The 14629-nt window shown below is 37.9% G+C and overlaps 1 protein-coding gene across 3 annotated transcripts in view; it reads right to left on the bottom strand.

The window, feature by feature from the left end:
• The window catches only part of LOC109227083 (general transcription factor 3C polypeptide 5-like), a 44267-nt gene extending 34502 nt beyond the window's left edge, over positions 1–9765 (bottom strand). The window contains exons 1-6 of one of the 3 annotated variants that reach the window (XM_019392091.1): positions 9547–9765; positions 9332–9469; positions 8324–8690; positions 8098–8187; positions 7919–8009; positions 7346–7403 (exon numbers count right to left, since the gene is read on the bottom strand). In XM_019392091.1, the coding sequence (XP_019247636.1) occupies positions 7346–7403; positions 7919–8009; positions 8098–8187; positions 8324–8690; positions 9332–9466 (741 nt within the window). In that variant the 5' untranslated portion in view covers positions 9467–9469; positions 9547–9765. The other 2 variants (XM_019392088.1, XM_019392090.1) reach the window with 2 other exon arrangements.

The following is a 14629-nucleotide window of genomic DNA, read 5'->3' as shown; positions in this document are numbered from 1 at the left end:
ATCTGGCATTGTTCATGAAGCCTGTTAGAATAGTTATGTAAATAAAAGTAAATAACCCTAATCCCATATGTATTAGGAGTAGGACATGTTATGTATATATATATATATATATAGGGCTCATTGTATCGTTTTTTTACACAAGAGAATTATCAAACATAGATTTTTCTCCGTGCATTCTCACATGATATCAGAGCGACAGTGGGAAAACATCCGGGAAAAAAAAACCCAGCCGTCGCCGTGCTTCAATTCCGGTGACTTTTTAGGGCTATTTTTCGTCAAAAACAATTCCGTCGGTGTTGTGCAAAAACCAACACCACCACAAGGTCCCCCAACCTCCGGCGACCAAACCCCAGCAAACACCTCCGTCATACGCGCCGCCCGGAACAGTCAACCTCCGGTGAGATCTACTCCACGCGCCGGCGCGTGGAGCCCGTTCCGTCCATTTTTTCAGAAAACTCCTTTAGGACAGTCTGATCGCCCAACCATTCCGAGCCTATCCATAATTTTATTTTTTTTAATTCCGACCACTTTGAGTTTTTCCGGCGACTACACTGATTTTTTCCGGCAGCTACAGTAATTTTCCGGCAAAAACAGTGTTTCCTTCATCTGTTTCAGCGAGTTGTCAGTTGATTCTTTCTGTTATTTGGTGATAATCCAACGATGTCTTTGGGAGTCGATGCTTTCGGGTCTAAAAACCCGGGTTCTGGCAGTTCCGGTGTTATGATTACCTCAGAACCTTTAATGGGAGGTTCAAACTACTTAGCTTGAGCTTCGTCTGTCGAGTTGTAGTGTAAAGGTCAAGGAGTTCAAGATCATTTAACAAAAAAGGCTAGCGAAGGTGATGAAAAGGCCAAAACACTGTGGGAGAAGGTCGATGCTCAGTTATGTAGTATCCTGTGGCGATCTATTGATTCCAAGTTGATGCCCTTGTTCCGTCCATTCCAGACATATTATTTAGTTTGGGAAAAGGCTCGTAATTTATACACTAATGACATATCTCGTTTCTATGATGTAATATCGCGAATGACAAGCTTGAAGAAACAGGAATTGGATATGTCTACTTACTTGGGACAAGTACAGGGAGTCATGGAAGAATTTGAGACGATGATGTCAGTTTCTGCTAGTATTGAAAAGCAACAAGAGCAACGACAGAAGATGTTTCTAGTTCTTACACTCGCTGGACTCCCTAATGACCTTGATTCAGTACGTGACCAGATTTTGGCTAGTCCGACTGTCCCCACAGTTGATGAATTATTCTCTCGATTACTTCGCCTTGCTGCAGCACCAAGTCACCCAGTGAGTTCATCACAGACACTTGACTCATCTGTCCTCGTATCCCAGTCAGTGGACAATCGGGCATCTCATACTATGGAGAATAGACGAGGAGGAGGTCGTTTTGGAAGATCTAGACCCAAGTGCTCTTATTGTCATAAACTTGGACACACTCGTGACGTGTGCTATTCTTTACATGGTCGCCCACCCAAAAATGCTTATGTTGCTCAAACTGAGACTACAGGTAACCAGGGATTTTCTTTATCAGAAGGGGAGTATAATGAGTTCCTTCAGTATCGAGCAAGTAAGCAGACATCTCCACAAGTAGCCTCTGTTGCTCAGACTGATACTTCTGTTGCTGGTAATTCTTTTGCTTGTGTTTCCCAGTCTAGTACTCTTGGACAATGGGTTGTGGACTCAGCCGCTTCTGGTCATATCTCTGGTAATAAATCACTTTTGTCAAATATTGCGTATTCACAGTCTCTTCCCACTGTTACTTTAGCCAATGGGTCTCAAACTAAAGCAAAAGGAGTTGGACAAGCGAATCCCCTACCCTCTGTCACTCTAGATTCCGTTCTTTATGTCCCTAGCTGTCCTTTTAATCTTGCATCCGTTAGTCGTTTGACTCGTGCCCTCCATTGTGGTATATATTTTATTGATGATTCTTTTATTATGCAGGATCGCAGTACGGGAGAGACGATTGGAACAAGACTTGAATCAGAAGGCCTTTACTACCTTAACTCACTCAATTCCTCCAAGGCATGTCTAGCTACAGATCCTCTGGACCTAATTCACAAACGTTTAGGACATCCAAGCTTATCCAAGCTTTAGAAGATGGTGCCTAGTTTGTCTAGTTTATCTACATTAGAGTGTGAGTCATGTCAGCTCGGGAAACATATCCGAGCCTCCTTTCCTCGTAGTATTGAGAGTCATGCATAATCTGTTTTTTCTTTAGTTTATTCTGATATATGGGGTCCTAGTAGAGTGAGTTCAACCTTGGGATTTCGTTATTTGTTAGTTTCATTGATGATCATTCAAGATGTACTTGGATTTTCTTAATGAAAGATCGTTCTGAGTTGTTTTCTATATTCCAGAATTTTTGTGCTAAAATTAAAAATCAATTTGGTGTTTCTATTCGCACTTTTCGCAGTGATAATGCCTTAGAATATTTATCCTCTCAATTTCAGCAGTTTATGACTTCTTAAGGAATTATTCATCAGACGTCTTGTCCTTATACCCCTCAGCAAAATGGGGTTACAGAGAGAAAGAATAGGCTGCTCGCACACTTCTCACTTTGAATCTCATGTTCCGTTGCGTTTTTGGGGCGATGACAGTTCTCACTAGCTTGTTATTTGGTTAATCGGTATGCCTTCATCTCCCATCCAGAATCAGATTTTCGATTGCAGTATTGTTTCCCCAGTCACCCTTATACTCTGTTCCCCTCGTGTTTTTGGGAGCACTTGTTTCGTTTATAACTTAGCCCCTGGAAAGATAAGTTAGCTCCTCGTGCTCTCAAGTGTGTCTTCCTTGGTTATTCTTGTGTTCAGAAGGGATATCGTTGTTACTCACCTGATCTCATATTTTTTTAGTCTAAACCTTTCTTTACCTCTTATGACCATTCTGACCACCTTGATATATCTGAGGTCTTACCTATACCAACCTTTAAGGAGTCTACTATAGCTCCTCCTTCACCTTCCGTCACAGAAGTCTTACCCATTCCAACCATTGGGGAGTCTAGTGTGGCTCCTCCTAGACTCCCTGCCACAGGAACACCACTCTTGACATATCATCGTTGTCCGCACCCGGCATCAGGCCCAGCTTATTCACGTCCTGCACCTGACCCTGCTCCTACTGCGGACTTGTCTCTTCCTAGTACACCGATTGCACTTCGGAAAGGTATACGGACAACCATTAATCCTAATCCCCATTATGTCGGTTTAAGTTATCATCGTTTGTCATCACCCTATTATGCTTTTCTATCTTCTTTGTCCTCTGTTTACATCCCTAAGTCTACAGGTGAAGCATTGTCTCATCCAGGATGACGATAGGCTATGAGTGACGAGATGTCTGCTTTACATACAAGTGGTACTTGGGAGCTCGTCCCTCTTCATTCCTGTTGGTTGTCGCTGGGTATATGCAATCAAAGTTGGTCCGAATGGCAAGATTGATCACCTTAAGGCCCGTCTTGTTGCCAAAGGATATACTCAGATATTTGGGCTCGATTACAGTGATATCTTCTCTCCCGTGGCTAAGGTAGCATCAGTCCGCCTTTTGCTATCCATGGCTGCTGTTCGCCATTGGCCCCTCTATCAGCTGGACATTAAGAATGCCTTTTTACACGGTGACCTTGAGGATGAAGTTTATATGGAGCAACCACCTGGGTTTGTTGCTCAGGGGGAGTCTCGTGGCCTTGTATGTCGCTTGCGCCGGTCACTTTATGGTCTAAAGCAGTCTCCTCGAGCCTGATTTGGTAAGTTCAGCACAGTTATCCAGGAGTTTGGCATGACTCGGAGTGAAGCTGATCACTCTGTATTTTATCGGCATTCTGCTTCGAGTCTCTGTATTTATCTGGTCGTCTATGTTGACGATATTGTTATTACCGGCAATGATCAGGATGGTATTACTAAATTGAAGCAACATCTCTCTCAACACTTTCAGACTAAGGACCTGGGCAAACTAAAGTATTTCTGGGTATTGAGGTCGCTCAGTCTAGCTCAGGTATTGTGATCTCACAACGGAAGTATGCCTTAGATATTCTTGAGGAAACAGAATGACAGGTTGTAGACCTGTTGACACTCCGATGGATCCGAATTCTAAACTTCTGCCAGGACAGGGGGAGCCTCTTAGCGATCCTGCAAGATATAGACGGTTGGTTGGTAAATTAAATTACCTTACAGTGACAAGACCTGACATTTCCTTTTCTGTGAGTGTTGTGAGTCAGTTTATGGATTCTCCGTGTGATAGTCATTGGGATGCAGTTGTTCGCATTCTTCGGTATATAAAATCAGCTCCAGGCAAAGGTTTATTGTTTGAAGATCGAGGCCATGAGCAGATCGTTGGATACTCAGATGCTGATTGGGCAGGATCACCTTCTGATAGACATTCTACGTCTGGATATTGTGTCTTAGTAGGAGGAAATTTGGTGTCCTGGAAGAGCAAGAAACAGAATGTGGTTGCTCGGTCTAGTGCAGAAGCAGAATATCGAGCGATGACTATGGCCACATGTGAGCTAATTTGGATCAAACAGTTGCTCAAGGAGTTGAAATTTGGTGAGATTAGTCAAATGGGACTTGTGTGTGATAATCAAGCTGCTCTTCATATTGCGTCAAATCCAGTGTTCCATGAGAGAACTAAACACGTTGAGATTGACTGTCACTTTGTCAGAGAAAAGATACTCTCGGGAGATATTGCTACAAAGTTTGTGAAGTCAAATGATCAGCTTGCAGATATTTTCACCAAGTCCCTCACTGGTCCTCGAATTAACTACATATGTAACAAGCTCGGTACATATGATTTATATGCACCAGCTTGAGGGGGAGTGTTAGAATAGTTATGTAAATAAAAGTAAATAACCCTAATCTCATATGTATTAGGAGTAGGACATGTTATGTATATATATATATATATATAGGGCTCATTGTATCGTTTTTTTACACAAGAGAATAATATCAAACATAGATTTTTCTCCGTGCATTCTCACAAAGCCACTAAAAGTTCTTAAAGAGAACTAAAGATGTCAATATGCCTTATGGGTGTGGGTTATGGAGGAATATTATGAAGGTCTGTGTCGAATTTAGTGGCAATATATCACTCAGGGTAGGTGATGGGAGGAGAGTTAGTTTTTGGGGGCATAAATGGTGTGGGGATAACATGTTGAAAGAGAAAGTCCCGAGCATTTACAGGGTTTCACGTTAAAAGGGGCTGACAGTCCAACAAATTCGGGCGTACAAGGTGAAAAGGTTTTTTGGGATTTGAAGTTCAGAAGGGATTTCCACAATTGAGAGGTGACTGAGTTCCAAAGATTGCTAGCTTTACTTCAAGGTACGTTATTAGATAGCCATGATACTTTCAGGTGGGATTTGGGGAATAACAAAGTGTTCTCTATTAAGTCGTTCTATGAAAAGTTCTTGGTTAGGGAGGAGGACGCCTTTCCATATAATTCATCAGGATTCCTAAGGTGCCTAGGAAGGTGTGCTTACTTGGTTAGCAGCCAGAGGGGGGATCTTGACGGCCGAAAATCTCAGAAAGCGAAAGGTTGTTTGCGTCAATTGGTGCTACATGTGTAAGGAGGCAGGTGAAGATGTGGATCATCTTCTTCTACATTGCAGTCCAGTAGTGATGGGGGATATGTGTAGTTGGTACGGTGCCTCATAGGTGATGCCAAGAACAGTAAGAGAACCGATGTCTAGCTGGAAGAGTGGGAGAGGAGGAGAAGGCGCAAGGCATAAAATGTTGCTCCACCTGCAATCATGTGGGTCATTTGGAGAGAGAAAAATTGAAGAGCTTTTGAAGGGGTAGAGATGAGCTTTACTCGGCTGAGGAGTAGCATCCGATCCCTTATTTTCTTCTGGTGCACCCATGAAATTCCTTGTTGTATAGATGATTAGGTGACTTTTGCAGGGATTCGTATTTTCGTGTAGGTTTTTCTTCGTTTTGGTCTACTTGATCAAAAAAAGTTCTTAAAGAGTATCAAGAATCTGCAGCTAACTTGTGCTCGTCCCTCTTGCAATCTTCATAATTCTACATATATCTCATGATTAGTTTCATTATATAGAAGAGAACTGGAAGCTTTCTCGTCAAGGTTAGCAAACATTATTGGGGAAAAATTATATTTCTTCCATTGAAAAAAAAAAGGCAGCCCAGTACACAAAGCATCCGCGTTCATGCAGGGTCCGAGAAAGGGCCGCGCCCTGCTGTCTTCCATTGTGTCAGATTAACTTATATTCGGTTCAACTATTTGGAAAAATGCATTTGAATTCCTTTTCATGACAAATTGTCTTGTTTCCAGTTAATTTCTTTATTTTTCTTTACATGAGCAAATGTGACTTACGTATAAAGTACATGAGTAAGTGTTCGCAGTACAAAAGAGGAATCTTGGTATATCAGAAAGTATGCGAAACAAAAGGAGCTTTGCCGAAGTGTTACGGAACAAATCAAACATTTGGGAGACCACAGGTCGAAATCTCGGCAGAGACAAAAAGAATAATTTCTTCCCATCTGTTCCCTAGTGGGCAGAGTTACCAATGGTGAGAGGTAGCAGGTACTAGGTGAATTGATTGAGGCACACATAAGCCTGGACACCACTTAGTATCAAGTACCAAAGATCCATTTTTACGGTTTAATTTCAAATCAGCATTAACATTTAACTGATTTTTTTTTCTTTTTGTGAAAGAACAGTTAACTGAATTTACATCAGTTTCATACTAATATACTATTGAGTAAACTACTTTACAGCATTGATCGGTTGTTTATTGCCGTAGGATTAGTGCTAGAATTAAGAATGGACACAATTTAACATATAGATTAGACGGATCTAACCTATTATGGTTCTTGCAACATGCAGAAGATCAATAATGACCTACTAACAAGAGCTAGATATCACTAAAAAAGGGCAGCCCGGTGCACTAAGCCCGCTATGCGCGAGGTCCGGGGAAGAGCAGGACCACAAGGGTCTATTGTACGCAACCTTACCCTGCATTTCTGCAAGAGGCTATTTCCACGCTCGAACCCGTGACCTCCTGGTCACATGGCAGCAACTTTACCAGTTACGCCAAGGCTCCCCTTCAAGAGCTAGATATCACTAAAGAAAAAAAAAATTATATTCCCATTAGACTGGAGACGCAGGATAAGAGAATGCTTCAAAGGTAATCCAGATCCCTAAATTACTCAAACATGGAATTTTGAAGACACGCTTTCCTTGTTAATGCATTACTGCCTAGGCAGCATGACAAAAGATCTGCAGTGTTCTTGTTAAATTGATTGAAAGATTAAAATAAAATTGCAGAAAATATTTGACTGAAAATAAAGAATTTAAAACAAGAGAAAATTCCTCCATGCAGGCAGAAAAAATTACCTCCCAATTTTGCCGGTAAAGCACCTCTTGTTTCCTTTTTGGTGCAAGTGATTTTAATCTGCAATTACAAAAAGTTTGAAATTTACAAATAGGAAGATACCTCTCTTAAAGAGAATGCTTTAACTTAGACAAGGAAAGTGGTCTGCATCACATAACCGATTGTGGTGATTCAACTAACGTTAGATGGACTCTTCATTTGCCTCTGTGTCGATCAGTTGTTATGCGTATTACGTGCAAATCCTCAAAATACTCTAAAATCATGATAAAAGTTGAATCTACCGACAACGGATACTTATGCCCGCAGCAAATACATATCCATACCCAAGTCCATATAACGTAGGAGACAACAGAGAATAGAGGAGAAGAGAAGAAAAACCAGAAACTTTTACACCAACAGCAACTGAGAGAGAGAGAGAGAGAGAGAGAGAGAGAAACAGACTGAGACACATAACAGAGAGGGTAAGAAGTGGTGGATTGCTAAAACCATGGTGCAACAAGAATGTGTGCATAGGTATACAATGTCTAACGTTAGTTAAAACCGTAAGAACAGATTAACAAGCCAGAGCATCATACACAATATCCTCAGGCATATCTTTTAAGGAGAACAGAGGAGGTAGTAAAATCATCAAATCCTCCTGATCGACATCCATAAGACCTCCCTTCTCTACAAGCAGTAAACTCAAGAAATTAGGTATTGGAACAGAGGATTTCCCACATTTTGAAATTGCTGGAATAATGAGAGAATGGCTGACCAAATTTAGGTTCCACCTCTGCCCACTGTCTCTTTTTTCTTCTGGCAACATCAGCCTGAACGGCAAGAACATGCTGATAGTCTACCATTCCTTTGAAAGCAGCACAATTGTGCACGCAGAAGAAAAAAGGGGAACAAGAAATTATAAAGTTAATATGTGCTCAAAGAAAAGCAGAAAGACAAACTGGGGAACATGAAGTGGTCTAACATTAAATATCAGTTCTCACCATTAAAATGATAAGCTTCAGCAACATGAGAAACAATATTAGCTGAGAGATGCTCCTGCAATTTAGTAGCATTCTGCACTTCAATTTCTTTTGAAGCACTAGCAGGAAAACATCTAGACTCGTTAACCTTTTCTGCAGCTAATGAATGTCCAACACGAGAAATTTCTTGTTCGCAATTAACAGGACTCCCTGAAGATTGTATCAATATTCCACAACTACTGTCAGCGGTTTCGACATCCCTTACTTTAGTCTTGGATATTTTCAACAGGAAATTATTTCTATGCCTAAGCTCCCCAAAGGCAGGGTGTGAATAAGGATCTTCTGGCCGGAAATGGAGCTCCAGCTTATTTGACTGTGAAGTTCGAGCCTGAAATTACAAGGAGTGTCAGCAACAATCAGATTCTAAGATTAATTGACATCAAATTTACCACATGTCTATAAAGCGAATTAGCCAGCCATTAGTATAACTATTAGTTCACAAACATCAGGGTGCTCCATAAAGTGCTTCTTTTGGAGTAAATTTCCACTACTCATGAGTTACATTCTTAATGCATGAAACCTAGGACTACTTACATCAATTTTCAACTTTTTTTATCAAGTGGTAATGAAAAAGGGTAGCAAGCGGAATAGAATTTGAAACAATATTTAATGAGCAATCTCAAAGGAATCCATTATGACATGCACCATTAGTACCACCAGCTGAGTAACTTTATAGAGGCAGGCTCGGTCCTTTTTTTTCTTTTATTGGGCTAAAGCAGTTAGGAATGTTTTCAAATTTCCACCATCACCAGGTGAAAAAGGACAACTAAGTTCTCACTGCTCCCGGAAAGTGAATTAGACAAGTGGAACTACTAAATGAACTTGCTCTTCCTTGACCGGATTTGCAAAGCAAAAAAGAATTAAAAGAAAAGGTACTCATAATAGCACAGAATGTGACTAAGAATTGAACTTTCAAATTCCAATGCGGGTAATTTGCAAAAGTTGTACATACAACAAAATGTGTAATACCTTGACAATGCCTTGAATGCCGCCAAGAGTCTCAATGGCACGTTCCATTGAAGAAGGGTAAGCAGGGTAATGAACAGCAAAGACCTTGTTACTGGGTAAAATTCCTGATACTGAACCATCTTTTATAATCCCCATAATCTGTTATAAAACCAGCAAAAACAAACTCATTTGCTTCACACAGCAAAAATTTTGGTTTTCTGAGAAATAGTCTTTACCTGGTGTGGAGAGGAGCTATGGGGTAGAGAGGAAAGTGTTTCTCTGAATAAGTGTTTATATACTGCTGCTTCTGCTTGCCGCTCTGTTCAGTCAAAAAACTTCCGAGTTTCCAAAGGGTAGAGATTTAATCCAGACACAAAATTTTCCATTATTAATACTACTGGGCAGACCCAATGACTTTTCCATGGACCTGTATTTTTGTATTGAAAGCTAGCAAATGGGGCTTGGGGAAGACACGCGTTATTTTGTGATTTTTACTACATTTTTTTTTTTAAACACACGCCAAAAAAAAAAAGAGGCCTACTGCTGTTTCCTTTAGAATTACTCCACCATTTTTCCTTTTTAATACCAAAACTTAAACTTTCACCTTTTTAAAAAATTTCTTTAGTTTACTTATTATTGTATATTAGCTTTAGATCACGATTCTGTCTTAAAATTTGCTTCAACTTCTAACTCCGCTTCTGAGGCAGTATCCACAAAAATATATTATAGGTAGCTTATTTGGCGAAGTTTTTGAGAAGTCAATCGTGCTTATTTTTTTTCTTTTTAAAAAAAATAACTTCTAAAAATATAAGTATTTTCTTTAGTAGATGAAGTTATTTTTGGGAAGCTAAGAAAAATAGTTTTTTCCTAAACCACTTTTGAAAGCTTGCTCAAATTGTTGCCTAATATTGGTAAAAATATTTTTAAAATTGATTAGTCAAATAAATTGTTATTTTTTAAATATATAGAAAACATAATTTTAAAAAAAAATATTTTTAAGAAAAAGTATTTTTTAAAGTAAGATTTTAAAAGATTGGTCAAGCAAGCAAATAGTCTATTTGAAACACACAAAAATGACAGTGTAAAATATGTCAAGTTGGTTAGATAGTCTCGATTGATTTGCGGTCATGGGATTGACAATCGGTTGTTTGACTATTTCTCAAGTATTGCTTGTGTTACTTTTTTTCGCAGGAAGACATCATTTATCGGATTCCTTTTAAGAAAAAGACATATTAGGAATCAATTTAGATATTAGACTTGAATAAAAGAGATAATTGTACTTATGATCTCTCATTTATTATTGATAATTTTGATTTTAGTCCTTGTAATATTTGATAAAGTATATTTTTAATCTATAATTCTGTAAAAGAAAATACTGATACCTATTTAAATAAAACGAATATTTTTTGTCTCTCTATATAGGAAATATGTGATATCAAAAAAATCTTATTAAAACATTATTGATCTTAAAAAGGAGTAATAGTATAAATTTAAATAACATATTGATAATTAAATAATTTAACACTTAACAATTCTTTAAATTTGTAAAGATACACATTTAAGGGATAAAATACACATATCAATTAATTTAAGATTAATTGTGTTTAACCAAAAATCACAATGACCAATATTAAAATTTATGCAAATTTGAAAAACTAAAAACTCAAATTTTCCTCAGTAAAATTTCCTCGATTCTCTAACTCCTCCAGGCGCCATTTTCCATTGCACTTTTGGTAATTGATTGGTGCCTAATGTCATTCAAGATTTGTAAAATATGTGGTATTTATATCATTGCAAATTTTAGAGCCTGTTTGGAGGTTAAAAATTACTTTTTTGTTAGAAAAAATACTTTTCTGAAAATTTGATGTATTTGGCGAAATTGGAGAAGTGCTTTTGAGCAGTACCGTTATCAATTTTTCTGCTTTTAGGAAGTGTTGTGATATATACTATTAACTATAGGTTTGGATATATATTTATTATGAAAATATTGTTTATTCAATTTTAATAATAACTTAAATTGATTATGTATTCATATATGTTTACTTATATAGTAAATGATTTAGTGTATAGAATTTAGCTTATACACGAAAGATTAAATCACCTTATAAGTATAAAGGTTATGTTCCCAATCTAAGATGAAATTGAACAAATCATTGGAATGATTGTAGCACAAAATTAAATATAGTTTATCTTGATTATAGAATACTTCTTATGCTAGTTTATTTTATATATTGAACGGACCAAGTAGAGACAAGTTTTTATACTGACTTCATAAAATAAGTCTCTAGTCTATTAAATGTATTTATACTCTTAATCTTTATATAATTATTATTAGTTGTGTATATTATTTATTATTTTAATTTATTAAAAGGCGAGATTCTTTAGTGGGTCAATATGCCTGGTAAATTGGACAATAATCATATGCATTGGAGAAGTAATAGTTAGTTGATGGAATTCATGTCTCGCCTAGAGATTGATGATGCACCTTTATGAAAGCTTATAAGTTTCAATGTGTAACCTGCATGTAGATTTTGTATCCATCACATGAAATAAGTTAACTAAATGTCTAAAGAAAATAATCAATGAATTAAATTGTCTGTAATTTAATTTATTTGATTAGTATCTGAATCTTAATATGAGGAGTTAAATAAGGTCTAGTGAAAGAATTTCGAAATTAAACTGAGGAGTGCAATTACGAATTTTTAGTGGAATAATTCGTAATTTATTATGGTAATATTAATTCAAATATCTTGAATTAAGTCCATAATAGGAAGCCTCGTTACTTAAATTTTGTGGTCCCTGTTGTGCCTGAATACTTAGGAATTAAATGGAATCTTATTTCTTGGTGAAAAAGGAAGACCCAACAGGTTTAGAAAAAGGTTTTAAACCCTAAAATCTATGGCTATATAAAAGGGTCTTATTCCATAAGGAGGCTATGATTTTACTACACTTTTTTCATGGAAAAAATTCGCCCACGCGAATTCGCAATTTCTGGTATTATCTAGGTAACAATAGAAGACCATGGAACTGGAGGATGATCTCTTGGACATTTTTGCTCATGCATGAAGATATTTTCGCAATCGCGGTCATGCTTTAAGAGATAAGTACCGATTTTTATTTCGATTAGAAGTTGTGATTGTGTATTGTCTATATTACATGCAAGTGATGCTAATTATTTTTTTTAGCAAACATACCACTAGGTTGGATGCCTAATGGTTTATATATATATATATATATATATATATATATATATATATATATATATATATATATATATATATATATGATAATTCAAAACAGGGATCCAATGTTTACAATTTGTCCAAAACCAAAATTAAAAGATGTAAAGCTAAAGCTAAAGCTAAGAAGTATGCAAATGTTAGCTATTACAACAGATATCATAGTCAACTCCCAACATATGGTGGTGTGTGTATCCACAAGCCAAGGGCAAAACCACAAAGTAGCACCTTTAACGCTCTCACCAAGAGCCAAGTTTTGCATTCCAAACGACATGGCAAATGTGAATCTCCAACCAACACCATCCACTTCTAGAGCTAACCTACCTTCCAAGTATCATATGATTGCTTTGAAACACAGCATGTAGTTCTATTTTCTGGACTTCAAGACGTAGCATGATCGATCGTCATTTTCGGTACTAATGAACAGTTTCAATTGACGGCAAAACCATGTAGTTTGATCCAGCTTCATGCTCAATGACCTAGGCTGCCAGTGAACATAAGTGTAGAAGCTTATTTCCTGCATTACAAAACTATCCCAAGCACTATCATGGCAACTCCAGACTGGGCATGTAACCATGCCAATACCACTGAAAACTGCCATAACAGTACCTAGATCCTCAAGAATAGACAAGTAACTTGTTAACCTGCTGGATTCCTGCTTGAATGTACCATTTGAGCCTTCTGAAGATTGTGTTAGTGTAAGGTAAAGTTCAACCTGCAAACTTAACCTGTCTCCAAGCTTAACAAAAACATAGCAGTAGCTTTGCTAATAAGTGCAATGTCTTATTGATCCCATGAGTGAATCTTTGCACAGACACTTATCCCCTATTCCTATTTGTGTTTCTCATCTTCCAAAGTTCCCAAGTAAGATTACATGAGTTGCATTATATAGAGGCTTTAACTTTGGACAACAATCAGCATTCCATCATGCCCTAATCACCTGATGTACCTGCACCAATGGAACAGTGATCCCAGCAGCATTAGAAAGGTCCTCCACACCTTATTTGCAGTACTCCAGTCATGAAAAGATGATTATCCTCTTGTGGTGCTGTGCAGCACCAACACCTGGACATATAAATGTACTCTTGCCTTCTCCAAATATCATCTATAGCCAGTTTGAATCTCCATAACCTCCAGAGAAAGAAAGATATCTTGAATGACAGTCCCTTTATCCACATATTTTTGAATTCAGGAATAGGATTTGCCCTATGCCTTACAAGATGCCAAGCACTACTCACATTAAACCTATAAGAAGTAGTAGGTTTCCACCAAGGCCTATCCCAGAGTTCATCACTTCCTTCAAACCGTACATGTTGCTTGATGTGATCTGCAATGTCTTTTGTAAATGGGTCAATCAACTCCTCATTCCAACCATCTTCTTGCCTTAGTTCAACCACCTCTTCTAACTCCTCATTAATGTGAAAATCAGGAGGCACTAGGTGATACAAAGCTCCTAGACCTGTCCAGTTTTCATGCCAAACATTACTGGTTCCAGCCTTCATCTCCCACCAAATCTCATGCTCCACTTCCTGTCTAGCATTCAACATTTGTTTCCAAATATGTGATCCTTTCTTAATTTGTACTACTGTAGGCAACTCCTTTTTGTAGTATTTATTCCACATGAAATTTGACCACAAAGACTTTGTGGTCCTAAACCTCCACCAGAGCTTTACAAGCAGTGTTAAACCTCCACCACAGCTTTGCAAGCAGTGCTTTGGAGACATCAAACAATGATCTAAAACCCAACCCTTCTTCCTCCTTTGGAAGACACAACTTCTGCCATGATGCCCAATGCCTGCTTATCCCTTCCTCATTTGTACTCCAAAAGAACCTTGCAAACAGTTTATGTAAATGTTCTATGATATTCTTAGGTGGATCCAGTACTAAGAGAATGTGTATAGGCATACTTTGAAGAACACTACCTATCAAGGTAGCCTTACCTCCAAAAGATAGCAGATTCCCTTTCCATGAATGTAACTTAGCCTTCACTTTTTCAGTAAGATCATCATAATACTCCTTCCTCCTCCTGGTATAGAATATAGAGCATCCTAGATAAGTAAAAGGAAAAGCACCTCTAGTG

Source organism: Nicotiana attenuata, chromosome 6 (assembly GCF_001879085.1).
Source record: "Nicotiana attenuata strain UT chromosome 6, NIATTr2, whole genome shotgun sequence".
NCBI lineage: Eukaryota > Viridiplantae > Streptophyta > Magnoliopsida > Solanales > Solanaceae > Nicotiana > Nicotiana attenuata.
The sequence above is the reverse complement of the archived record's forward strand: the minus strand, read 5'-3'. Positions and strand labels throughout refer to the sequence as shown.